This window comes from Eubalaena glacialis, chromosome 8 (assembly GCF_028564815.1).
Source record: "Eubalaena glacialis isolate mEubGla1 chromosome 8, mEubGla1.1.hap2.+ XY, whole genome shotgun sequence".
NCBI classification, from domain to species: Eukaryota; Metazoa; Chordata; class Mammalia; order Artiodactyla; family Balaenidae; genus Eubalaena; species Eubalaena glacialis.
In genome coordinates this window covers 52,098,105-52,123,265 of record NC_083723.1, presented here as the reverse complement: position 1 = coordinate 52,123,265, position 25,161 = coordinate 52,098,105, and the positions used below count along the sequence as shown (strand labels likewise).

General features: G+C 37.2%; 1 protein-coding gene across 4 annotated transcripts in view; it reads left to right on the top strand.

Moving 5' to 3' along the window:
- The window catches only part of KLHL7 (kelch like family member 7), a 56,037-nt gene extending 35,052 nt beyond the window's left edge, over window positions 1–20,985 (top strand). For all 4 annotated transcript variants that reach the window (XM_061197693.1, XM_061197697.1, XM_061197694.1 and 1 more), the window contains 4 exons: window positions 12,184–12,424; window positions 14,685–14,886; window positions 18,384–18,481; window positions 19,700–20,985. In XM_061197693.1, coding sequence (XP_061053676.1) covers window positions 12,184–12,424; window positions 14,685–14,886; window positions 18,384–18,481; window positions 19,700–19,983 — 825 coding nt within the window. In that variant the 3' untranslated portion in view covers window positions 19,984–20,985. The remainder of the gene's footprint in view (window positions 1–12,183; window positions 12,425–14,684; window positions 14,887–18,383; window positions 18,482–19,699) is intronic.
- The last annotated feature ends 4,176 nt before the right edge of the window (window positions 20,986–25,161 follow it).

The following is a 25,161-nucleotide window of genomic DNA, read 5'->3' as shown; positions in this document are numbered from 1 at the left end:
TTGTTTCCTTTCTGGAGTGCGTTCTACATTATCCTTCCTCAGATCTCCTTGTCAGCAGTCTTTCGTGCTTGCTTATTTTAAGTCTGTATCCATCTGGGAAAACCATTAGTCACCATCCGAGAATGGATAAAAACTGACCTGAGGCTTTCTCTACTGAGAGGTATAATGGACATTAAAAGGAACTGCTTGAAAATCTGCCATATCAGGATATGTCTCTTCTGTATTATCCTTCAATACCATTCCTGAAGGGAGTATAATGCTTAAACAGTCCACTTTTGGCTAGTACTATCACAAATGAACCAAGCTCAGGTCTCTCAATTTTGTCAGCTGATCTGTAGGGACCACCTCCATGAAGACATAACCCTGGGTGAGGGAGAAGGCCTACTGAGTAAGGGTTGTGATTATCCCATTTGGGTATTCTGTGCCGTTGGGACCTCCATATGCCCAGTTTTATGTTTAAATACTAGATCATGGGTTGAAAGCATGCTATTTGTGATTTGGTAGGTCAGGGAAAACTGTTCAAAATGGGTTAATGATATGGTCACCTGGTGTCCCTTGGTGTCAGACATTTGCTGTCTGTCAGACCCTAGCAGCCAGCCAGGAGCTATTTACTGAAAAAATGGTACCTGCTTAAAGTAGGTTGGCCTTGCTCCAGAATCCCACAGGTGTGCTCTCTGGTCATATTGAGACATGCCTGAAGTTATATGCAACATCTCAATCAGCATCCCAATACCCTAGGATCACAGGATAGCCTGAGCAGCTGAGCCGTATGATTATAGCCTGTCCCACTTAGGAAGTTTACCCAGTAAAGTATAAATGTAGGACACCCAAACACAGGATATGTGTCATCTGTAAAATATTAGAAGATGGTTGGGGCAGCAAGCTGTCCTTCCTTTCCAAGGGGCTATGCCAACATGCTGTAGATCAGGGCTTGGCAAACTTTTTCTATACAAGACCAAAGAATATTTTTAGCTTTTTAGGCTACACATTCTCTGCCATAACTGCTCAACTCTGATGCTGTAGCAGGAAAGCAGCCATAGATAATACATAAACAAGTGGGCATGGCTGTATTCCAATCAGGTTTTTTTTTTAGGCAGTGTGATGAGGTTTTTTTTTAAAATTAGTTTATTTATTTATTTATTTTGGCTATGTTGGGTCTTCGATGCTGTGCGCGAGCTTTCTCTGGTTGCGGCGAGCGGGAGCTACTCTTCGTTGCAGTGCGCGGGCTTCTCATTGCGGTGGCTTCTCTTGTTGCAGAGCACAGGATCTAGGCGCGCAGGCTTCAGTAGTTGTGGCACGCGGGCTCAGTAGTTGTGGCTCGCGGGCTCTAGAGCGCAGGCTCAATTGTGGTGCATGGGCTTAGTTGCTTAGCGGCATATGGGATAGTCCTGGACCAGGGCTTGAACCCATGTCCCCTGCGTTGGCAGGCGGATTCTTAACCACTGCGCCACCAGGGAAGTCCCTCCAATCAAATTTTATTTACAGAAACAATCATTGGGTTGGATTTAGCCTGCAAGCCATAGGTTGCCAACCCCTGCTGCACACCTGTGGACATATAGGGACTCTGAAGTGACCAACACTGTACTCTAGGATAACTTCTCTCCTGTCCTGTGAAGCACTTGTCTCACTCACCAAGACATACGGGATCCTTTCCATTTTCTGTTCAGTTCTGTTTCCAGAACTGATCAGTATTACAGGCGTCAATGTAGGAGACCTTTGGCAAGGTGAGATAGACCACGGCTCCTGCAGCTGAGATTATAGCAGAGAGTTAGAGTCTAGAGATCTTGAGGTCAGACTATGAAATTATTTTATTTTCCCTGCCAGTTGAAATTCCATGTAATGATCTGGGTAAATAGTAACAGAAATACACATTAGCCAGAGTGTTAACTACAGACCAAGTTTTAGTCAATCTGGTCCAGTAAGGAGACCACATCTGGCCCTGCTACAACAGTTAGAGTCACCAGTGTGAGTCATATAACTCATAGAGTATATATGCTGCCAGATATCAAAAAGACCTCCAAGGAAAGAGTATCAGGTTAGATTGGTTAAGTACCATCATATTTGGACTGTCCCTGTGGGCTGCTCTCAGGTCATATATCTATCTCTGGTCCATTCCTCCATCTCCAATATATAGGCTGATTTTTTACTAAAGACATCTAGCTTCCTTTCTTAGTAGAAGACTGAGCGACTGGCAGGTACCATGAGGTTTCATGGCCTGTGCAATACAGTTCAATAAGCACAGTGTCAGTGTGCTTAACAGGTTGATACACCTACACATCTGTTTCACACCAGGTAAGCTTTAAGACTACTGACATTTCAGTGGCTATTTAATTTCACTGTTTTTTAATTTTTCAGGATCCTTTTGAGTCAACAGCAGGAAATTTGTAAATAAACTTTTTTTTTCCCAAGGAAAATCTGAAGTCATAGGAGCTTAAATCTGTAAACCACAGCTTTCAGGTGTTGATAATAGTTACACCCCTCTTGTTTCCCTAAGCCTAACTTTGGTGTTGATTTTGACAGTTAAAAGGCAATTAAAGTATGTTTTGGTAGAAAATACTTTATCTTAAAGTAGATGTCTATTCTGATGTACAGGGGGACAAGGAGAATCCTGATTTCATTTGGGAGACAGCCCTGTTTTTAGAATAAGGCAAATATGGAATGACTACTAGCACTTTGTTTTTGGTCTGTAGTTGTAACACTTTCCTTAATTTTTTTTTTTTAAATTGGACAGATGAAAAAAAAAAGATGGATATTCTGCACGAGCCTGGAAATGAGACTGTAACTTCAGAATTCTCATTTGATGTCTTACTTTGCTCTTACAAATGGCACGTTCCTAGTGCTCTTTTGTATACTCAGTCACAAGTTTTTAGACTTCCAGTGGAAAAATTTAAATAACTGAGGATATAACTACCAATAAAAACATCCTCATTCCATCAGTTATTACTTTATTCCCTAACGCTGACACCATTAGAATCCCATTACAATATTTATTAAATATTTCTATTAGAAGTACCAACCTCTCCTTTCTTTCTGCTGAAAACTTCATCTTGAAAATATTCACTGTTTACTATTATTTATAATATTTTAATGTAAGTTGGTTGTCTTTATTATTTCTAATATTAAAACAATTGGGAAGGCTGATTTCATTATAAGTTACTATTATTTACCTTGAATCTCCCAAGGTGAACATTATTTCATTATTTAAGTAGACTGCTTAATAATAAGTACTGTATAGGAATTGTTTTAAAATTCTTGAACTTAATATTTTCAGAGATGCTAAAATGGTTTTAACTGTCATTAAACGGAACCCATTGATGTGTGTCCTGTACCAACCCAAAATGATTATTTTCACTGAATTGATCTCCTTCAAAGAGACAATTTAAGCAGTACTACTTAATTGAATTATCTAGAATTAAGCCAACATCCCTATAAACTATTATCTTTAGATATTCCTTGGATATTGCTCATGAGAGGTGGCAAATATTTGTATTAACTGCTGACTGAAAAATGATAAGAAAGAAAATCTTAACATTTTTTCTAGTAGATAAGTAGATAAAGGATAAAGAAATCTTGGGTTGCTATATTGAATTGAAATGATACTCTTCTTGTCAGGGTCCTTTCATGAAGCCTGCTGAGTCTCCCCTTCCCCACCTGTACCTGTTTTTAAAGTTTTCAAGTGCTTATTGATTACTAAAAGAGTTTTTTTTCTGAATCCAGTACTCTGTTCTCTTAGAATTGGTGTTCTCAAATTGTAGTATGGGAACGTTTTATGATATTGATGCCAAATAAAAGTTGACTTAATTGACCAGATTATTTGGACTATTCTTGTCAGTGAAATGATCAGCTTTGAGGGCTTAAAACTTTGTAGGGGTCTTGGCTCACCACTTTCATATGGTGGAGAAATAGGAGACTATGGGACTTCCCTGGTGGTGCAGTGGTTAAGAATCTGCCTGCCAATACAGGTTCGATCCCTGGTCCGGGAAGATCCCACATGCCACGGAGCAGCTAAACCCGTGCGCCACAATTACTAAGCCCACGTGCCGCAACTACTGAAACCTGAGCACCTAGAGCCCGTGCTCTGCAACAGGAGAAGCCACCACAGTGAAGAGTAGCCCCTGCTCGCTGCAAATAGAGAAAACCTGTGGCCAGCAACAAAGACCCAACACAACCAAAAAAAAAAAAAAAAAAATAGGAGACTGTGCTCTAGAGAAAAAGGGATTCTGCATATTCCCTGGCAAAACCAAACAAGGAGTAAGACCAGCAGAGTGAGGACTAGACCCTGTAAATTGCAAAGGCAGAAAACCATATGGTGCCATATTTTATGGAACCATCAGGTTCTTCCCCTGAGTACCTTTTCTTCTTCTTTTTTTTTTTTTTGGTCTCACCGCGGGGGCTTGTGGGATTTTAGTTCCCCGACCAGGGATTGAACCCAGGCCCTTGGCAATGAGAGCACAGAGTCCTAACCACTGGACCGCCAGGGAATCCCCTCTTAGTACCTTTTCCTACTTAAAACTCTGAAGTAGACTCATCACTGAGCTTAGTGTCTGGCCCAATGTGGGTAGTCAAGTTTGTGAGGATGAATGAACCTGTATAACTTTATATAATATTTCATAAGCAGTTTTGTCAGTTGGTTTTATAGGACTGGATTTAAATATAGGTGGGCCCTAAATCAAAAGAAGTGAAGTTACTTTCAACACAAAACACATTTTCCTCTTGGAAATATTGTTTACTAAAGGTATCACAGTGCCTTTTCTCACAGTATCATAGCTACCTTCCCTCTTAAACAGGCCTTCACTAAGGAGACAGTCCTACACTGTCATCAGGGTGGAAACTGGCAGTTATACGTTGCATGTGATTTTAAAAGACCTGTGTGTAAAAGAAGTGTAAACCTTATAGGAAAATGGTGTTACATTAAAAAATTAATGAAGCTTTTGTAAGAGTGCATCAGTAGTGTTTGTCACCAGCAAAAGAGTGTTGTAGGAGCAGTGTACTGGAGTCAAAGAGTGAGTGCTGCTAAAATGATCAGGGGCACCTGTAAGAACAAAATATCCAAAATGGACAGCAGTAATCCCAGGTGGTTTGGACCTATAGCTGTGTCCCAAAGGGACTGACATTGCTGGAATGCAAGTGTGGGTCAACATGGGTATCCGTTAATCTTCCTTAGTGGTCAGTATAACAGGCGCCGGTGGTAAAAATCAGTGTTCTTTGCCGCTTATGCACAATAAGTATTCCTCATACCTGATTGTTTGCAGGCAGTTTGGTTAGACAGGTGGTCCTCACATTCAAGTAGAAGAGATTGGAACACATTCTGAGGTAAATTCTCAGTAGAGTGCCTTCCTAGAATGTCTTCCAAAATAGGAATATTGAGAGCCTCTGTTTTGTTTTGTTTTCAAGCATCTCCATAACACACTTTTGTAGTTTTGTTGTAAAGTCAACCTCACAGCCCTTGTACCCTACAAAGGTGCAGTACCTGAAGTTCCCACCTTCAGGGATCAGTTTCCTTTTGTGTTTAGTCACTGTGCCTGCAAAAAACCCCAGTGAAAATACGACTCACCAAGAGAGGGATGACTTCAGACTCTCTGTAAGCCACAGCCAGCCATAATTATTGTAAATTAACAGATCAGTCCCCTTAAAGGACAGAGAGGGCAGAAACAAAGCTGTAGGTATTTGATTGAGGGCCACAGGTGGGAAGGGATAAGGAGACTAGGGATGATAAATCTGTGTGGTGGTGTTTTAAAGGACTCTTGTCATCCTGGAATTAGCTGGAGGGTAGTGGCTACATAAATGCAGGGCTAGGGGGTAAGAGGCTGAGGGAAATCAACAGGGAATGAAATAAATATTTACTATACCATGTCATTCAAAAATTACTGTTGGCTACCTTTGGTAATTGTTCATATGATGACCCAAAGGCACAGTAAGATCTTTTATCCTAGAAGTATTAAATCATGTTCAGATAGGTTTCTTGTGATATTCTTTGGAAATTGGTGATCAGTGTAAGAGAAAGCTAACCTCAGTTGCTATAAACAATAGCAGATTGCACCATAGCATATTGTACAGTTAGCTGGTTATAAACTGCAGTTTGAACAAATATTTTGTCATATATTACCAGTATGACAATTCATCTAGAATTTGAAATTTTGGGGTTGCACTGCAGCAGGGATTATGAAGGAGTCAAATGCAAAGTGTATGAGATGTATACAAGCTTGAAGCAATTAGAGAACACAGAGGCTGAGGTTGGTGAAGCTGCCCCTGAATGTAGGCAATTAAAAGTCCCGGTATGGGATAGGTAATGACAGCCTTGGTGGTCTGAAAAGAAGAGATTCCCCTGGGTTGAATTTGTCCATGGAAGCTTCATGGAAGTTTTCTTGAGGAACACTTACTGGTAGAGTTTAGATAGGAAGAAAGAGAAAGAAAAGAATATATTGAGTCCTAAGTATGAATATATCTTTTTGGTTTGATAAGTATGAGTATTAAAAGTTTTCATAAAATGCATACAAAGTATTATTTAACTGAATGGAGTCTAACTTTTTGCTTTAAAAAAAAAGAATTTAGATATAGGTGGAAGAACTGAAGGACTCACCCATTGGTCTTTTTTCTTTTGTGAGACCTTTTTTTTGGTCCCTTGTCTTCCTTCCTCCCTCCTTTCCTTCCTTCTTTGCTTCCTTCCTTCCTTTATTTCTAAAAGAAAGCAGCTGTTTTGTAGAAGGAGCATTTCAAGTCTAGGTATAGGAGCTTAGGCAAGTCAGCCTTTCTGAACTTCAGTTTTCTGGTCTATTAACAGAAAGTTTAAATCTTAGGATTTGCGTGAATATCAATTATGTTCATTTGACTCTTTGATCTTCTTTCGCTGAGTCTCTTTCTCCCTGCCATCCTTAAGTTTTTCTCATTTTCCCATATTTAAATGTAGAAAGGCTTACCATCTCCATTTTGTTTTTTTCTTCCCCCTGCCTAACTCTTCCAAACCCCCTGACTGGGTACGTTATCTCCTATACTCCACACATCTGAGAACAGAGTTGATGTTTGTCCCATTGGTGAGAACGTTTTATTAAATGGGTATGTTACTGCATTTTGAGATTTGAGATAATCATTTAAAGTATAATATGCCTTCCTGTGCCAAGATAAAAAATTACACGTCAAAGTTCATCTAAAGGCAAATCTTGTCATTGAGATGTCTGGCAAGGTGCTAGCGCAGAGATGCGCCCCTGCTATTTCATGTATTTTTTACTGAAAGGACAAGAGCTGATATTGAGCATAATATTCATATCAGGTTTCACTTTTGAACTGAGTTTCATCTCACTTAAATTTCTGAGTAGATCTGAGTTGTGTGTCTTGGTGGTATGGTTTTAGTTTGAGAGTGGAGTGGGGAGAACATTTTGTGACTTTATAAAACAGTAGTGATTCTTAATTAGTAATTCCCTTTGAGCTGGTGTCTGGCCTCACTTCCCACTCCTTGCTAGTTTTAACTGATCAGTAGCTGGGAACTGCCCGTTGATATGTTCACTGTTCCTGAGTTTATCTAGCAGCTTACAGTAGCACAGTCACGTCCTGCCCACCCACTGCCAACTGTGGAAGCCTTTTTCTAGCTGTGATGCTATGTTTTATGAAGAACTTAAGTTACAAGAGTATTTTCTTCCAATGGCTGATTATTAAATCCTTTTCTGGACTTTGGGAGGTTAATATGTTTACAGAAATATCTGTGTGATCCCATTGAAAATGAGTGCATTTCAAAGTGGGTACAGCCTAGGAAATTAAGCACAATCAAGTGTTCACTTCTGAAAAACTAGCCCTAATAGTGTGCTATTTGGAAGGAAGGCAAAGACTGTTTCTGATCCGTCTTGTAGTTGAAATTCAGCCGCGTAGTATAATAGCTATTTAAGTGTTTAAATTTTTAAAGCCTTAACTTAAATTAGTTTTAAGTCCACATTTCTGTTAAAACATTTAGTACTATTATAAGCATCTGACGTGAGAAGTTGTTTTCTTTGTACCATACTTTTGGTACTACTTGCCTGGTTGTTGTATTTACTTTTTATGTTTAAAAAAAATAATATATGCTCATTGTAGAAAATTCAAACATAGCAAGATAAAAAGGAGAAAGCCAGAGTGCTCCCAGCATAACACAGTCATCAATAGTTGGTGACCATCATTCCAGTCCTCTCATTTTTGTTTTTTAATTTAGAATTTTTTATTTTTTTAATTTTATTTTTTATTTATTTTTTGTTTTGGCCGCACCTCGCGGCATGCAGAGCTTCCCTGACCAGGGATCGAGCCCATGCCCTCTGCAGTGGAAGCACGGAGTCTTAACCACTGGACTGCCAGGGAAGTCCCCAGTGTTCTCACTTTATATATGTGAGATCATGCCATACGTGCTATTTTACAAAAACTTTTTTTTACTCTCTCAGCATTTATATTGTGGTGGTATTTTCATGTCAATGAAGATACCATCCTTTTGAAGGGCTGTGGAGTATTCCTCATAAGGATATGTAATATTATCATTTATTTGTAATAGTGACTCTATTTCTGTTTTGTAAGTAAGTTCATTTGTACCATTTTTTTAGATTCTACATTATATGTGGATATCATATATTTGTGATATCATATATTTGTCTTTCTCTGTCTCACTTACTTTACTCAGTATGACAATCTCTAGGTCCATCCATGTTGCTGTAAATGGCATTATTTTGTTCTTTTTTATAAGCCACAGTGTTTTGATGTACTTTTCATGAAACTACTTCTAGGAATGTTGTGGCATCTGGCATATACCTCCTCTCTCCCCTAGCTTTGCTTGATTTTCTCTCAAAATGATGCAAAATAAAGTTCTCAAGTCTTAAAAATAAAAAGTTTCTTTCATTCTGCATTTTGGTTGTCTTGATTATTATTAAAATTTACATCTGTAGTGTTTCTATTATTTGAGGATTCATGTGTTTTCAGAATAAAGATTATATAAAATCAATCCTTACTCTCAAGGAAAATAGCAGGCTGATGTTTTTACCCTAAGGCATTTGGAGAAAAATATTACAGCCCTTCAACTCAAGAAGGGCTTTCACTTTCACTTCCTGTAGCAGTGTCCTACAGCTGAAAAGTCACACAAGACAAGATGTAATGGCGTATTCAGTCATCAACTGCAGACTTCAGTGTGGTGGGGATTCAGAAAAAGGAAATCTGAGGGAAGCTTGCAAAAAGAAAAGGAGTCTTGAGCTTGAAAAAAGTCTAGAATGTGATATATCACAGCAGAGGCAAGAAAGGCTGACTGGGACCAGGAAAGACAGGACTTTATACATGGGTATGTCTGCATATATATGTGTGGATGCATACATGGGTGATGTGTCAGAACTTAAGAAATCCTTCTACCTGTGTTTTTTCTAAGCTTTCCGGTTTTCTCATTTTCATATCTTCTCAGCAGCTAAGCATAGAACCTTGCCTGGAATAGGTACTCAATAAAAACTGCATTAAATTATATTTTTAGGGTAACAATTTCCTGCCCACACACATACACTGTGACTCTAGTGCTATTCATCCGTCTGTTGCTAACATGAAAGCTCCATGCCCCTCTAGCTTGCGCTGTAGCCTGTGAGTGCTGGGAGCCATAAGTAATTCTTCCTCCACCTACAGGCCCCAGGTTGGGAGTGGTCCCATGACTAGAATAAGACCTGGCAAAGATATCCACTGAGCTGACAAGCCTGACTTCCCATCTGTTTTTTTCCCCTCTCTGCTTGCTTCTTCAACTACACACATCTCCTAGGTAGTGTAATAAGTTATTAAAGGTCAAACGTTAAATCACATTCTCAGTACTCTATTTTGGATGGGGGGTAGATTGAGGGAATTGGGTAGATTTCCAAGGGAGGTTGGCCCATACACACACAGAAAAAAAAGACCATAAGCTCCCCTGCGTACAACCAAAGGCAGATATGCTCAAACATAGGTGCATTTAACACCTGACAGGTATATTTAATGAGCCCAAATGTAAAGCATTACATTTTATCTGAAATAAAGTCTATTTTGCATTCCAGGTAAAAAGAAAGATCATTTCACTTACCTGCGTAGAAGATGAACTATTAGGGAGAATATTATTTATAGCTAGTATTTATCAAGCATAGTGTTTAACATGTATGGTGACCAATGACAGTATTGGGAGAGTTGGAAAAGATTTAAAAACTTGAGGACTTCTAGAGAAATCAGAGCCCACATTGCAAGTAGATAGAAACATGTGCCTATTCCCGTGTTACACACACACACACACACACACACACTGCAGACACACAAGCTAATCAATTTTCCCTTGGGCTTAGAGTTCTGAGAGAGCAATGCATTTTAATTCTTAAATATGAAGCATAACCAAGTCCTATATGACTTATGATCATCCATCCCCTACTCAGACCCTTGAGTAGTATTGGAAAGTTAGAATTATTCTGTTACCAACCTCTTTGAAATTATTTCATTCTTTGGAACCTCATAATCTTAGTGCCTAAGTGTTTAAGCTCATCTAGCTAAAAGAAATAGTGTATTGTTCTTTTAGTTCCAGCTTCTACATGGGCAGTTCTTTTTAATTTGAAGAGTATCAGGTCTTGGAGACCATTTCAAAGAATATCTGACCAACTTTCTCATCCTGAAATTAAGGAAGAGTTTAGAAAGATAATGTTCTTAACGATGTCTTTAGAAATTACGGGAAAATTTGCTTATTACTTTCTAATAATATCAGATAAATTGGGTGTAAGAGTGGCAAGACTTCAGATTCACTAAGTTAATGTACCTTATTAATGAAATTGTATTTCTCTGCTAATGAACCTGGTCAGGTAGGAGCTATGAGTAGATTTGCATAATATGTAAGAGAGTAATTTTGTTTACTTTTGAGGTATCGCTCCCTGTAGAATATTTTATCGCTTACTTTTTTTCATTCTGTGGTACACAGTTTCCCCAAGAAAACAAATTTTTAAAGTATTCTTCCTCAGTTTTTCAAATCCATTGAGTAAAACTGAAGCTTCAGGAAGATGTTATGTTTATCCTACAGTTCTGTGTGCCTACCAATAAAAATACCACTGAGTAACCCAGGGGGACTCATAGACCCTAATTTGAGAATAAGAAAGGGATTAAGGCTCTGTTTCTCTGGTCACCTGAAAAGCAGAATGTTTATCATCACTAGGAATCAAGATATTCTCAATCAGGGACTCTTCTTTTTCCTAAGAGACCATTTCTTATGTTCCATGATGCTTTGATCTAATTCAGTGAATGCCTGAAAAACAGGACATTAGCATGATAGATATCAAATTTTCCCAAAGGGAAATCTACATTAATAAATCACACACAGTGCTTTGATTGATGAGACTGGGAATTGTTTGGATTTCTATCTGACCCTAATTATTTTCAACCATTTTCAGAAAGCAGCAGGAACACTGTAACTTCCTTGCTTTAATAGGGGGAGGATCCAACAAGCTATAACTTTGGGAGCATTCCCCCACATATTTACGTAGAAGAAGGGCACAGGTGTCCTTGGATGTCATCAAACATAGGAATCAGTGGTGCTGTGAACAGCCTTTATGGTGAAGTACTGATAGGTGCCCATTTCTTCTCATTGAGAAGAAAAAAATTGTTTCCAGACTACTCAGGTTATTCAAGTGTTTCATAATATCACAGCTTTAAGAGTCTGGCTGACGATACTGGCTCACCTGAATATTTACAGAAAATTAATATCTCTCAGAAGTCTACAAAATGCCTTCTGGCTTTAGACATTAGTAGGTTTATGGCAGTTAAAGCTTCAAATTATCCATTGATTCTTTATATCCCTATACATCCGGCAAAGAAGGGATGCGCATATTTACATTTGAAAAAAAAATCTTTCTTTAAATAACAAAACTGCTTATTTTAGTATTTTCTTGTATTGTTATCCTCAATAACAGAAGGAATAGAAGACTGGGTGGTGGTGATACATACAAATGTGTTAAAGTTTATTTTAGAGCCAGAAAAGACCCAAAGCCGTCACTGTCTTCCTCTTGCCTTCTGACACGACTAACCAACATTCTGAAGAAGCCACGCAAGATTAAATAATAGTCTCAAGCCAAGCATTCTTATATGTACTCTGATAAATTTAACATATTCTTATGTTTTGTATGTTCTCAATTATATCTTTGCTTCATCCTTTTCTATTATAGTTTTCCATTACTGAAATCTTCCTGTCCTTTCCTGTTACAGGATTATAGCTGGACAGACATCCGCTGCCCCTTTGAAAAACGAAGAGACGCAGCATGCGTGTTTTGGGACAATGTAGTTTACATTTTGGGTGGCTCTCAGCTTTTCCCCATAAAACGAATGGACTGCTATAATGTCGTTAAAGATAGCTGGTATTCCAAACTGGGCCCTCCAACACCTCGAGACAGCCTTGCTGCCTGCGCTGCAGAAGGCAAAATTTATACATCTGGAGGTTCCGAAGTTGGTAAGGACTTATTCAGTATTTGTGTGTGCTTTAAAGCTGAGGATCTTGGCTTTCATATTTAAACAGAGTTGGTATTATTTGTCCAGATACTTTTTGACAAATTTAAATACATATCTGACATATTTTAGAGCACATTTCCCTGAAGGTTTACCTTACTCTTTATAAGTCATTAATTAACGAGAACTTCAACTTCCTTGATTATGTTAACTGTTCATTTTTTGTCATGACAACGGTTTCGTTGACGTCATCTGGATTTTAGCGTCATTGTTGCCATCTGGATTAGTCATTTTATATACGTAATATTATTTGCTTTAAAGATTTCAGAGTTTGGCTTACTCATAGACCCACATTCAGGCTTTTAAAATCTGTATTATCTTTGCTTTCTTTGTATCAGAAAAAAGTAAGAATAGTCTTTTTCATTTGCTTTATTCTTTAACTTTTTTTGTTTCTTTTGGCTTCGTCGGGTCTTCGTTGTGGCATGCGGGATCTTCGTTGCGGCGCGTGGGCTTCTCTCTAGTTGTGGCGTGCAGGTTTTCTGTCTCTAGTCGTGGCACGCGGGCTCTGTAGTTAGCGGCACTCGGGCTCTCTAGTTGAAGCGCGTGGGCCTAGTTGCCCAACCAGGGGTTGAACCCGTGTCCACTGCATTGGAAGGCAGATTATTTACCACTGGACCACCAGAGAAGTCCCTATTCTTTAACTTTTTAATGTAATGATTGGTAGTGGTATCTTAAGCTTATTGATCAGAACAGGGTGTGGGTATGAGTATAAAAACCTTTCTCATTGACAGATAATTTGTAAGTGTCCACTAGTGTTCGTTTACTAAATGAATAATTTTTCTAAATGAATATTCTAGGTGCAGACTAGCTTTTATATGCTTTCGTCTTTTCAAGTAATTTCTTTAGCTAAATAATGGGCTTATAAAGAAAACTAGGAAGACCAAGTAAATCTAAAGTATGGAATTTAAACATTGTCTTTTTATTTTCTTTTATATTAGCCCAAAGACTGTTTTACTCTTGGTCAGCATATTTATTTGTTTTAAGTTTCTACCCCCCACTCCCACTAGATGCAAAATGAATACAAGAAAGATGATGATTTTCTAAATGTGACTTAAGAGGTGACCTTTCCCTCTCTTTAAAAGCATTCTCACAGAATGTCTAATACAGCATATTTCAAATACAATAAATCCTAAATATAGTAGGAAGTGTTTTATAGATATACTTTTTTGTGGAAAGTATAGTAGATAACTTCATTTCTTCAGCATTTACTAAGTCAGTTTTTCACTTAAATAGTAACTTTTTTTTATCTGCTATATACTGTATATTTCCCTTTAGTGTCAACCGACTGAATCTACCAAATTTGAAATGTTTAAAAAGTTAAAAAGAAGTTACTGTTAGTCATGACTATTACTTCTTCTGTTTGTTACTCTTCATAGGCTTTGGTTTTGATAGAGACTTATAAGGGTGTTATTGCTTTTAAGCGTTAGAAAAGTCCAGAAAAGTGGGAGGGGAGCAATAATTTGATAAAGTTCTAGCTTCGTTTTTCTTGGGAAAGAAAAAAGGCACTTGATCTTTAATGGTATCATTTCTAAAACTCTTTATTGAGCTCCTAAAATGTGCAGAAGTTGCAAAACAGGATGGGTGTGTTTTGCCGTTAAAGTGTATGATCAAAGTACACCAGAAACACATAACAATACTTTGAGTGTATACTCAAGAGTGGACCGGCATGACTTCAGGGCCTACCCACACAACTACTGAGAGCAGTCAGGAAGAACAGTTTTGTTAATGATGCAGTGGCTGTTGTAGAACATTAAATGACAAGCCTGAGGATACTCTTCAGATAGTAGTCTTCATATTTTAAGATATAGACTTCCCATCTGTAAACAGCTGTGTTTTTCCCCCTCTCTATAAACATTTGAGGTTCAATTAATTCCCATCATGCATAACTGGGCTGGAAGACGTACATAATGTTTATTTAATTTGAAAATCTTTTGAAATCAAACCAATTTCTTTTTTTTGTTTGTTTAATTACCAGTTAATGTCTCTCCAACAGATCCTTTTTTGAATATTTTCCAAGGTCTATACAAACAGGGATAGCTTTTTCTGAAAGTATTTCTACGTTTTGTTGTTGTTGTTGAGTAGAGAAAAGACTCTACAACCCTAAATTCTTTCCTCCAGTAATTAATGATTCAACTCTACAGTCAACTCACTTCAGGCCCACATACACACTAAGTTAAGCAAGATGGGGTCCTTTTCTTTTACAGGAAACTCGGCTCTGTATTTATTTGAGTGCTATGATACAAGAACTGAAAGCTGGCACACAAAGCCCAGCATGCTGACTCAGCGCTGCAGCCATGGGATGGTGGAAGCCAACGGCCTGATCTATGTTTGTGGTGGAAGTTTAGGGAACAATGTTTCTGGGCGAGTACTGAATTCCTGTGAAGTCTATGATCCTGCCACAGAAACGTATGTATCAGTTTAAAACTCCTACTACACAATTAATTGTATTCTATAAGCTCAATGGAAGAAGATGTCAAAAGGCAGAAGGAACCCAGCAGAAGGATTTTTGAATGTGCTAGGGTCAGGGGCATGTTTATAGCCTTGACCCTTCCTTTACACCTTAAGAAATGGCTTGACCTTATACCCCATGGGAGCCCCTCTCTTTCTATTCCTGCTTGTGCAATAAATAAATGTCTGTGAATAAGAAAATATGACTGATTCATCAAACTCAAAATATTTTTGTTTGAGAGATCAGGAAGTGTAGAGAAGGGGAAACAATTTATGATCAGTAGTAAATTTGCCTTTAATTAGAAAAATATTATGTATTGGTTCGTGGCATTAATGAATCATACCCCTAGGTATAATGTCTTTTTTGAGTTTGTGCTTACTAAAGTATGTTTGGATTCATATTTATTAAATAAAACTATTCTTTTTTTAAATATTTATTTACTTATTTATTGGGCTGCACCATGTCTTAGTTGAGGCATGTGGTATCTAGTTCCCTGACCAGGGATCAAACCCGGGCCCCCTGCATTGAGAGCGCAGAGACTTAGCCACTGGACCACCAGGGAAGTCCCTAAATAAAATATTCTTAAGTCAACTGGGAAGTAAAATAACTGCTTTTAAAAGGCAAAATACAAAGAAATAAATGGTTAGCCTGTTTTTCTGATCTCGTAATTAATGATGGAACCCATTCAATACAGCCAAAGGATATGAGCTAGTTATTGATAGTGGGGGGTGGTAAGTATAGTGTAATTAACTAACAAGAAACTGAACCCAGATGATCTTCCAGTCAGACCTTTTGTTGACAATCAGAAACATCCAAAGACCTTCAATAAGAAAATTAACTTGCTCGTTTGAAAGGACTGTTCTTCCTTTACCAGAACAAGTTATTGGGCAAATATGTTCAACTTAAATGTTATGCCAAAGAGCTGCACCAAAACTCTTGTGCTCAATTTTTGTATTTAAGACATATTTCCAGGCTACAAAACATAGAAGTCTTCTACTCCAGCTATTGCTTTTATTAAATTAAGAGTAAAGATTTAATTATAAAATATGATTGTCATTTGCAGTTATTTATGCTTCCCACCTATTTTTGAAGGATTTAAGGAAGCAAAATCAGTAACTCCTTTCCCAAAGAAAAGTGCAATTACAATTGTTCTTTTCTCATTTTTTGCTCAACTAGTCACCCATGTTAGGGATAGAATTGAAAGAAGCTTATCTTGAAACTTATCTTTTGCTAAGTGTCTAGACTAGGAAATCTCTTGAGATCATCAAACTTAATACTTCCCAATGTTTTTTTAAACTGTACCTTTGTACTTGCTAGGGCACACTGGGGATACGCCTTATCCTAATCCCATCATCCGTCCATCCAGCTATCTATCCACCCCCTCTTGTCCTAAACCATAGGAGCAGGGTATATACCAACTGTCCTCCCTCCTATATCAATCTCTACTTAACCTCCCATAAATCCTATACGCAAAAAGCATTACAGCATACTAGTTGGAAAACTGTAATCTCATTCATTCTGCTGCCTAATTATTGTTTTGTTTCTAAAAAAATATCTTAGAGTAGAACCCATACCATATGAACTCCAGGCTTCTAAATTCTGAGATCTTTGTTCAGGCAGTATCAGTGTAAATCAATATATTCTTATTTATGGTAGCAGAGAAAGAGTATAATGGGATTCTACAACTTCAATATTTTTTAAAACTAGGTGAATATAATCAGTTTGGGGAATATTTTAAAACTTACACAATCTAGCATTTCTTTTGTCTTGTATATATTGAGCTTATGTATTAAATTTGAATTCTCTATATTCTCTAAATTTTCCTAAGTGAAAAAGCTCGTGTGAATATAATTATTCAAATCTCAAAATGAAAGATGTTATATACTACTATGATTTCCTTTCTAATATGTTGTGTCCATCCAACGTATTTTTTGTAAAACTGTTTCTTCCCAATCTTGACAATTTTTAAAGTGTTTTTTAACTAGAATATGTTCGATTGGAAGCTAAGAAATGAAACCTATGGAAGCAACACAACACAGTTTCCACAGTTAGAATTTTAAGGAAAGCTACTGAACACTAAGCTCAGGTTGGAGAGAGCAAAGACCTAGTGCATACTCTGCATGTGAATTATAGGAGGAAGGAAGCGTGTTTCACGAAGTTCCTTAATTCTAAACCTTGAGGAGACTTAGATGTACATAAAACATTCTCTTATTTTATATCATAGACATATTTAGAGAAGAAAGGGGTATGTATATTGAATTTTTCCAAGTCAGATACTCTGTTTAACACACTTTGACAGCTCACTGTGTGGAGAGGCTGTGGAGGTCGAGTACTGGCTCTCCCACTTTCGAGCTGAATGCTGGTCTTTTCACCTGGAGGAGCACGTGTGTTCATCCTGAAAAACAGGAGGACTTACTTTAACTGAATGCTCAGAAAATGAGAGTGGTGACTGTCAAACCATTTTTAAAACAAACCAAAAGTATGTAAATATAAGGCAACAAGAGTTGTTGATATTTCAGAGTTCATCGTTATGCTCTAATTATGTTTTGAAAAGTTAAATGTATTAAATTATTTAAAAGAGTTATAAATAACCATATTAGAGCATTACACTTATGCCAAATTGCCCTTTTTTTGTTTTTGTTTGGAGTCTTTCGATTTATATCAGCTGTTAAGAGCTGTGTGTTGGTACCACCTTCACAATCACCAATGTCAGTTATCTGTATGGGAGTACATGCAAAAGAAGAGATGAATCTCATAGAAAACAATAACAAAATTGTCCGTGTGTTTAATGCTGCTACCTGTGAATTAGTATCCTTCAACACTTGTGTCCACATTTATATTCTCAAGTCTCTTTCTTTATAGTAGTGCCTGTGAACACAGCAACGTGCTGATAAGTTATTAAACATGATAGAATGATAGGAGCTGCCTGAAGTTCTAAGTGTATATTTAAAGATGGGTGTGTGAATAGTAACAGATATGCTAATTTGCTGATTGCTAGAGGCCCATGATAAATTTGTTTTACTTACCCTATGTAAATATTAATTAAAACCACGTGTGACTAAAACCATATTAGTACCTTATATTTTCTTACATATCTTCCCCGTTTTGTTTGTTACTGTTTTACAAGTTATTGTGAACTATAGGAAATGGATGTCTTCCAAAGACATGTTAATAGTCTCCAGATATCCTCTATTTCCCATATCCTATTGGAGTTGAAAGGAATAAAATCCCTATTTACCCCACCTATAAATTACTGAAAACCACTGTTAAACTTTTGTTTTCTAGCTTTCCAAACGTGCACGCGCACATTTGTGTGTGTGTGCGTGCATGTGTACACATATGTGAGTGGTAAATGAGCGCTTACTTGGGATAACAGACCTTTCTTATAAATTCGTATGAGTCCTTTTACCTTCTTGTGAACATGTATACTGAAAACTTTCCTTTGTTTTTTCAGATGGACTGAGCTGTGTCCAATGATTGAAGCCAGGAAGAATCATGGACTGGTATTTGTAAAAGACAAGATATTTGCTGTGGGTGGTCAGAATGGCTTAGGTATGTGAAGTTAGTTCACTTTTCAACTTTTGCAATGAATTTGCTGATATTTCCTTAAGTTATGAAAATGTTTCTTGAGATCTAGATACAAGCATTAATCACATACATCATTAGACTTTTCTTTTTATAGTTTCTGTGAACTAATGGTTTATGAAACATTGTAATACGTTTAACATTTCTGTCCATGAATGTAGGTAATAGCCACCAGTCATTGTGACAGTCTCAGGTGGCTTTAGCACATTTCCAAATACCCTCTGGGGAATGGTATCACATTAGCTTAAGAACTATTGAGTGGGGACTTCCCTGGTGGTCCAGTGGCTAAGACTCCATGCTCCCAATGCAGGGGGCCCGCGTTCGATTCCTGGTGTGGGAACTAGATCCCACATGCTGCAACTAAGAGTTCACGTACCGCAACTAAAGACCCACATGCCACAACTAAGACCTGGCACAGCCAAATAAATAAATATTAAAAAAAAAAAAAAAAAAAACTATTGAGTGACAGAAACATTTGAACTTTAATATAACTTTTAAAACTTTTTAATTTAACTTGTAGGACTTGTATCCAGGCTCTGAATGGCAGTGTTTCCTAAACATTTTTAAACGTTGCATGAAAATATCAGTATTACTTTTTTAAATGAGTAAATTTGATCTTTTTATTTTCTTAAATAATGTTGTACTAAAGAATCTTAAATAATTTCTTTTAATAATGTAGAATTTGGACTGAATCTATAGATAAGATTCCACAAAGCTTATTTTAGTCAGTACCTTTAATCATTACTTAAGTATAACAAAGAAATAACTTTATTTCCTTCTTCCGTCTCTATCCATTGCTGTTTTTCATAAGCTGCTGACAGATAAATGGTAGAAGGAAACAGAAGGACATTTGAATGATTATAATCAAACTTAATCAGAAGGAAACTTCACTGGTCTACTTTTTAATTTTTCCAGAGCAGATAGAACATCTTTAATTTTATAGAATAAATATAAGTATTTATGCTTCTAAAATGACAAATAAAAATTAAGTTAAATTTCTGTTGTGTTCAAGTAAGAATAGGAATTTAAATGGTAGATATGTGAGGATTCATTGTAAAATTCTGACAACTGTTCTACATGTTTGAAGTTTTTCATAATAAAAGGTTTGGAAAAAATACAAAGAATTATTACTTTAAGAGATCTTAGAATTGTTCATGTAGTTGTTCACGTTTTATTCTTTTGAAGGTGGTCTGGACAATGTGGAATATTACGATATTAAATTAAACGAATGGAAGATGGTCTCACCAATGCCATGGAAGGGTGTAACTGTGAAGTGTGCAGCAGTCGGCTCTGTAGTTTATGTCTTGGCTGGTTTTCAAGGTGTGGGTCGATTAGGACACATCCTTGAATATAACACTGAAACAGACAAATGGATCGCCAACTCCAAAGTCCGAGCTTTTCCAGTAACAAGTTGTTTAATTTGTGTTGTTGATACTTGTGGAGCAAATGAAGAAACCCTTGAAACATGAAAAATGAGTGAACTTCAAGACTCACTGGAGACTCAAAACTATGGCCACCAGTGCTTTGTTCCAAGAGTTTGGTTACAAAGTTTTAGTTTGGTGTTTTGTTTTTTTCAAGGAAGTTTCAAGTAAAGTAAGGTTCCTATAAAATAGATTTTCTTTTATATGGGATTTCTTACTTAATTCAAAGACCGTATTTCAGCTGGCCACATAACCAAGAACGTATCTAGCAAGAAAACTTGTAAAGTTATAAGCACTTGGTGAAAGTATGAATTCTTAAATGAATTTCACATTTGTAACTATGATTATGGCAGAATGGGGGACTGACTCACCATAGAAGCAACCTCATCTTAGCTCTAGATTCTATTTTCATACATCGTAGAAGTGCTATGTAGTTAGGTCTGTTTGTTTCTGTTCAGTCAAGAACTAAGAAATAGTATGAATTGTAAGTCAAAGGTAGGCAGTTCTGATGGAGCAGCTTAGTCTCACGTAGTTTTGCTTGTCTTCATTTGTTCCATTTAGTGCCAAATGTATTGCATTTTAAAAGCAAGCCAGAGTGAGTCAAAGCATACACTTATATCTCACAAAACTTCATAAACACATTTTGAGAGTTAAAAATGTACCCAACTCCTCATGAAATATATTCTATCCAGTTAAATAATTCCATCTTTTTAACACAAAATGTCAAGCCTAGCACTCATAACTAATTTATGTCACTTTTTTTCCCAGGGGTTAAAAAAGGATTATGCCTCTTCAGTGCTCACTCTGTTAAATAAAATCCAATCATTATAAGAATTACTACCTAGCAAAAGAAAGCTACTTATAGCAAATTTCTAGGTCACTAGAACAGCACTGATAGTTATACATTTTGAACTTCTTACAGATTAGAAAGGTACATGATTTCTCTTCCTTAGCAGAGCACATCATTGATATTTGACCCAGTTGTCTCTAAAAGTTTTTTAGTTGAGTTAAATATTTGTCATCTTGTATTAATTGCTTATATGTGGTCAGTAAATCTTTTACAAACCCAGCTATTCATTTCTTTCCTAGTAATGTTTTGCCCTTTTACATTATGAAATGTATGGAGTGAGCCATGTAAAGCTGTCACCATCCATATTTTTACCTGGCAATATTAAATATTTTTAAACTTCAAGTAGACCGCTAAGTTCATTCTTCATTTTAAATGTGTTAGGTAATGGTGGTTTTTTGAACTTGTGAAACAATGTTTCTTTTTAAATTTTTATTGTTTTCTTTATAATGGGAGTTATAAGCTTAAAACCTAAAAATGTTTAAATGAAAAAGGAATTATAAAAAGATTATGGTAGATATATTTCTATTTATATAAGGTTTTATGTACATAACAGCTTTATTAAGATATAATTTACATGTCATACAGTTCACTGATTTAAAGTGTACTATTCAATGGTCTTTAATATATTCACAGAGTTACGCAACCATCACCATAATTTTGGAACACTTTCTTCACCACAAAAAGAAACCCCATCCTCATTAGCAGTCACTCCCCATTTTCCCTGTATTACCTTCTTATGGCTCCTGGAACAAATTACCATAAACTTTGTTGCTTAAAACAACAGAAATTTATTCTTTCACAATTTGGGAGACCAGAAATCCTAAATCAAGGTGCTGTTAGGGTTGAGTCCTTCTGGAGACTCTGAGGCGAAAACTTCCCATGCCTCTCCTGTAGCTTCTGATGGCTGCCGGCAAATGTCGGTGTTTCTTGGCTTATAACTACATCACTTCAGTCACTGCCCCAGTCTTCACATGGCCTTCTTCCCTGTGTGTCTCGTCTCTCTGCATCTTCATGTGGTGTTATAAGGACAACAGTCATTGGATTTAGCTCACCCTCCTCTTAATCCATTCTGACCATATCTTAACCAATGACATCTGCAAAGACCCTGTCTCCAAATAAGGTCACATTTTGGAGTTTTGGGGAGACATTATTCAACCCAGTTGCATCTCCCAAACACCCCATCCCTAGGTAACCATTAATCTTTCTGTCTCTAGATTTGCCCATTCTGAACATTTTTATGTTGGATTTTGAATTTTTCTCTCGGAAAAAAATGTGTCAATTTTTTTTGAGGGTAGAATATCCATTTATCATATTACAATGGTTATATTACTTAATTTGATACAATAATTTCCCATATGGGAATATGCAGCTGTTTAAGGTATTTTAAATAACTACCCTTTTCTTTAGGCTGTATCTGCTGACTAGAGCACACTACGATAAGTATGTAGACAGCTTTGATGTAGGTTATAATGAAGTGTGTGTGGTTTTTTTCCTTAGTAATCTTAGTAATTCTAATTAGTGTCTGTTTTCTGTCCTGGAAATAGTCTATGATATTGTCAGTATCATGATAATGAGTAAAAGTACAATATGTTGGCGAGCATATTTTCTATTACTCCCCCACCCAAAATTCCTATCCTGTATAGTGCTCTACTTTCTTTTTAGTAGATATGTGATTGTTGATGTTATATTTTTTGCAGTGACACGACTTTGATGACATAGCAGTTTAGCTTTTACTTTTGAAAATCACAATGTGAACATGAAATTTTAATGTCTTGAAAAAAATTGTTGCTGTCAAAAACAGTCATTAATTACAATTGTGACCTAGCTTTCAAAAATGTGACGTATAGTGTCATGGAAAATTTAGAGTCATGAAAAGGAGCCATTTTTTTAAACCAGCAGTCTATTTTCCTTTTGCCTCATATACTGTTAATGGCAAATATTTTGGATTTGCTGCAGAGGCCAGGGTAAAGGAGATATTTGAAGGAAATTTTGCTTTTTAAGGGTGGTAGTGTTAACACACATCAACAACTTCAAAAATTCAGTCCACTCAAACATGGCACCAAAACAGCTCTAAGTCCCTGTAATTTGTTAATATGAAAGAATATTTTACAGGTTACATCATTCAGCACTTGATAAATCATTCCTTTCAATAACCCCCTTTCTCCTTATAGTTGCCTCAAAAGACTTTTAAAAGCTTGAATCTACTTTCGTCTTCCTAACTTTCCTCCTTCCCAAGGTGATTCAAACTACTTTAGGAGAAAATCTGTACTGGGAAATTGTCTGAAATGTTATCCTTACTAACTAGAAAGCTTTTTTACTTTCCAGAGCTTTAAACCTCTTCTGATAACAAAGCTGTAAAATGGGGTTCAAGTTCTGGTTTATTCAGTTCTTTTTTTTTTTTTTTTTAACATATTCATTGGAGTATAATTTATTCAGTTCTTGTAGGGGATTTCCCTGACTTTATCTTCCAGCCATCCATTGAATTTGTTTCCACTATCCATGTTTAATTTCCAAGAGCATTTTCTTTTTAGGAGTGTCCTTTTATATGGCATGCTGGTCTTGTTTCATGTTGCCCTGTCTGAGGATATTTTAGTTTCCTTAACATTACTTATATTTTTGGTGTGTTTCTCTTTCCTCTGACTTCTTTTTCGATTGCTTTGCTCTTTGCTGTTGGAGTCTTTCTTCAAATATCTGGTGCCTGGCTGTGCATTTTATATTTAAAATTAGACATTAAGAAGTTGTGAACTTTTGTTTACAAACGTGAGCTGAATTTTCAGTGAATCTCATCATATGTTAAGGAAATGGCTGCCTGTTTTTTAATAAATTTATTTATTTATTTATTTATTTATTTATTTATTTATTTATGGCTGTGTTGGGTCTTCGTTGCTGCACGCGGGCTTTCTCTAGTTGTGGTGAGCGCGGACTACTCTTCGTTGCGGTGCACGGGCTTCTCATTGTCGTGGCTTCCCGTTGCAGAGCATGGGCTCTAGGCGCGCAGCCTTCAGTAGTTGTGGCACATGGGCTCAGTAGTTGTGGCTCACGGGCTCTAGAGCTCAGGCTCAGTAGTTGTGGCGCACAGGCTTAGTTGCTCCGCGGCATGTGGGATCTTCCCGGGCCAGGGCTCAAACCTGTGTCCCTTGCATTGGCAGACAGATTCTTAACCACTGTGCCACCAGGGAAGCCCCTGGCTGCCTGTTTTTGTTGGAGATCCATAAGAGATCCACAGATCTTTTTCTGGGATGTTTGATTCTCCAGAATATAAACTTACAAACTCCTGCCCCTTGGGTGGGGGAGGGCAAGCTGGGAAGAGACTGACTATAAGCCTGGCTGCAGGATTTCTGGAGCTCAGGCAAAGCGCCATTCAACAGGCAAGAGTTCGGTTCCTCTTTTGTCAGTACCATAACTTGACCCTCTATATTTACATCGTGAACTCTAAAGCCTCTCTTGTTCCCTTTTTTCAAGAAAAGAACCTATCTCCCAACAGGTAAGGATAGTCACCTAATGGATTTCTAACTGAACCTCATACAGATTTTCAAACAGTCCACCGTTCTGTGATACCTGGTTGTTCTTAATTCTTGTGGCTTTTCAGCCTTCTCTGGGGACATCAGTCGTCCATCTTACAGGAATATGATTCTTCCTCTAAGTAATTTACTATGTACTCTTCTATGTGCATTCAGTCTTCATAAATTGTGGTTTGAAATTACGGTTATCTCCTAGTATAATCAAAGACGATGTTTTTGCTTGTTTTCCCTCTCATTTTGAGATATTTTCAAGAGGAAAGGGTGGCAGAGGCATTTTTACTCTGCCACCTTGAAACCAGACGTTTCCTTCCCGTGACCTCACTCTCCTGATTTCCACCTACCCCTCCCCTATCACTACTGAGTTCTACATGCCTCAGCCCTAGGCTGTCATCATCTCACACAGCACTTTATCCAGATGATTTCAGTCAGGATTCTGGCCTTGCCTGCCTCTTCACCTTCACGGAGCACCATACACACCCTCGTTTAAGCTTCAGCCTAACTGGTATTATTTTAGGTCTTTGATGCCAGCAAAGTCCTTACACATGCTGGCATTTGCATGGGTGAAAAGTCAGTGAACACAGAGATTCATTACTACAAGGGGACTGCTCAAAATAGATATGTTAAGAATAATGGGAGCCAAGTTTCTCACTATGAAAGAAAAAAATACAGAGGGGAAATAAAATGAATTCTGTGATCTTGGGTTGAAATTGGAGGTTATCAGTGTGAAGTCATAGTTTTTAATATACATATAGATATAGGAATATGTATTAATGTAAATGTCTCTGTGTATAGTATGTATTCTCTAGCAATGCCCATGAAAGGATTTGGGAACAAAGATACCACAATAGCAATGAG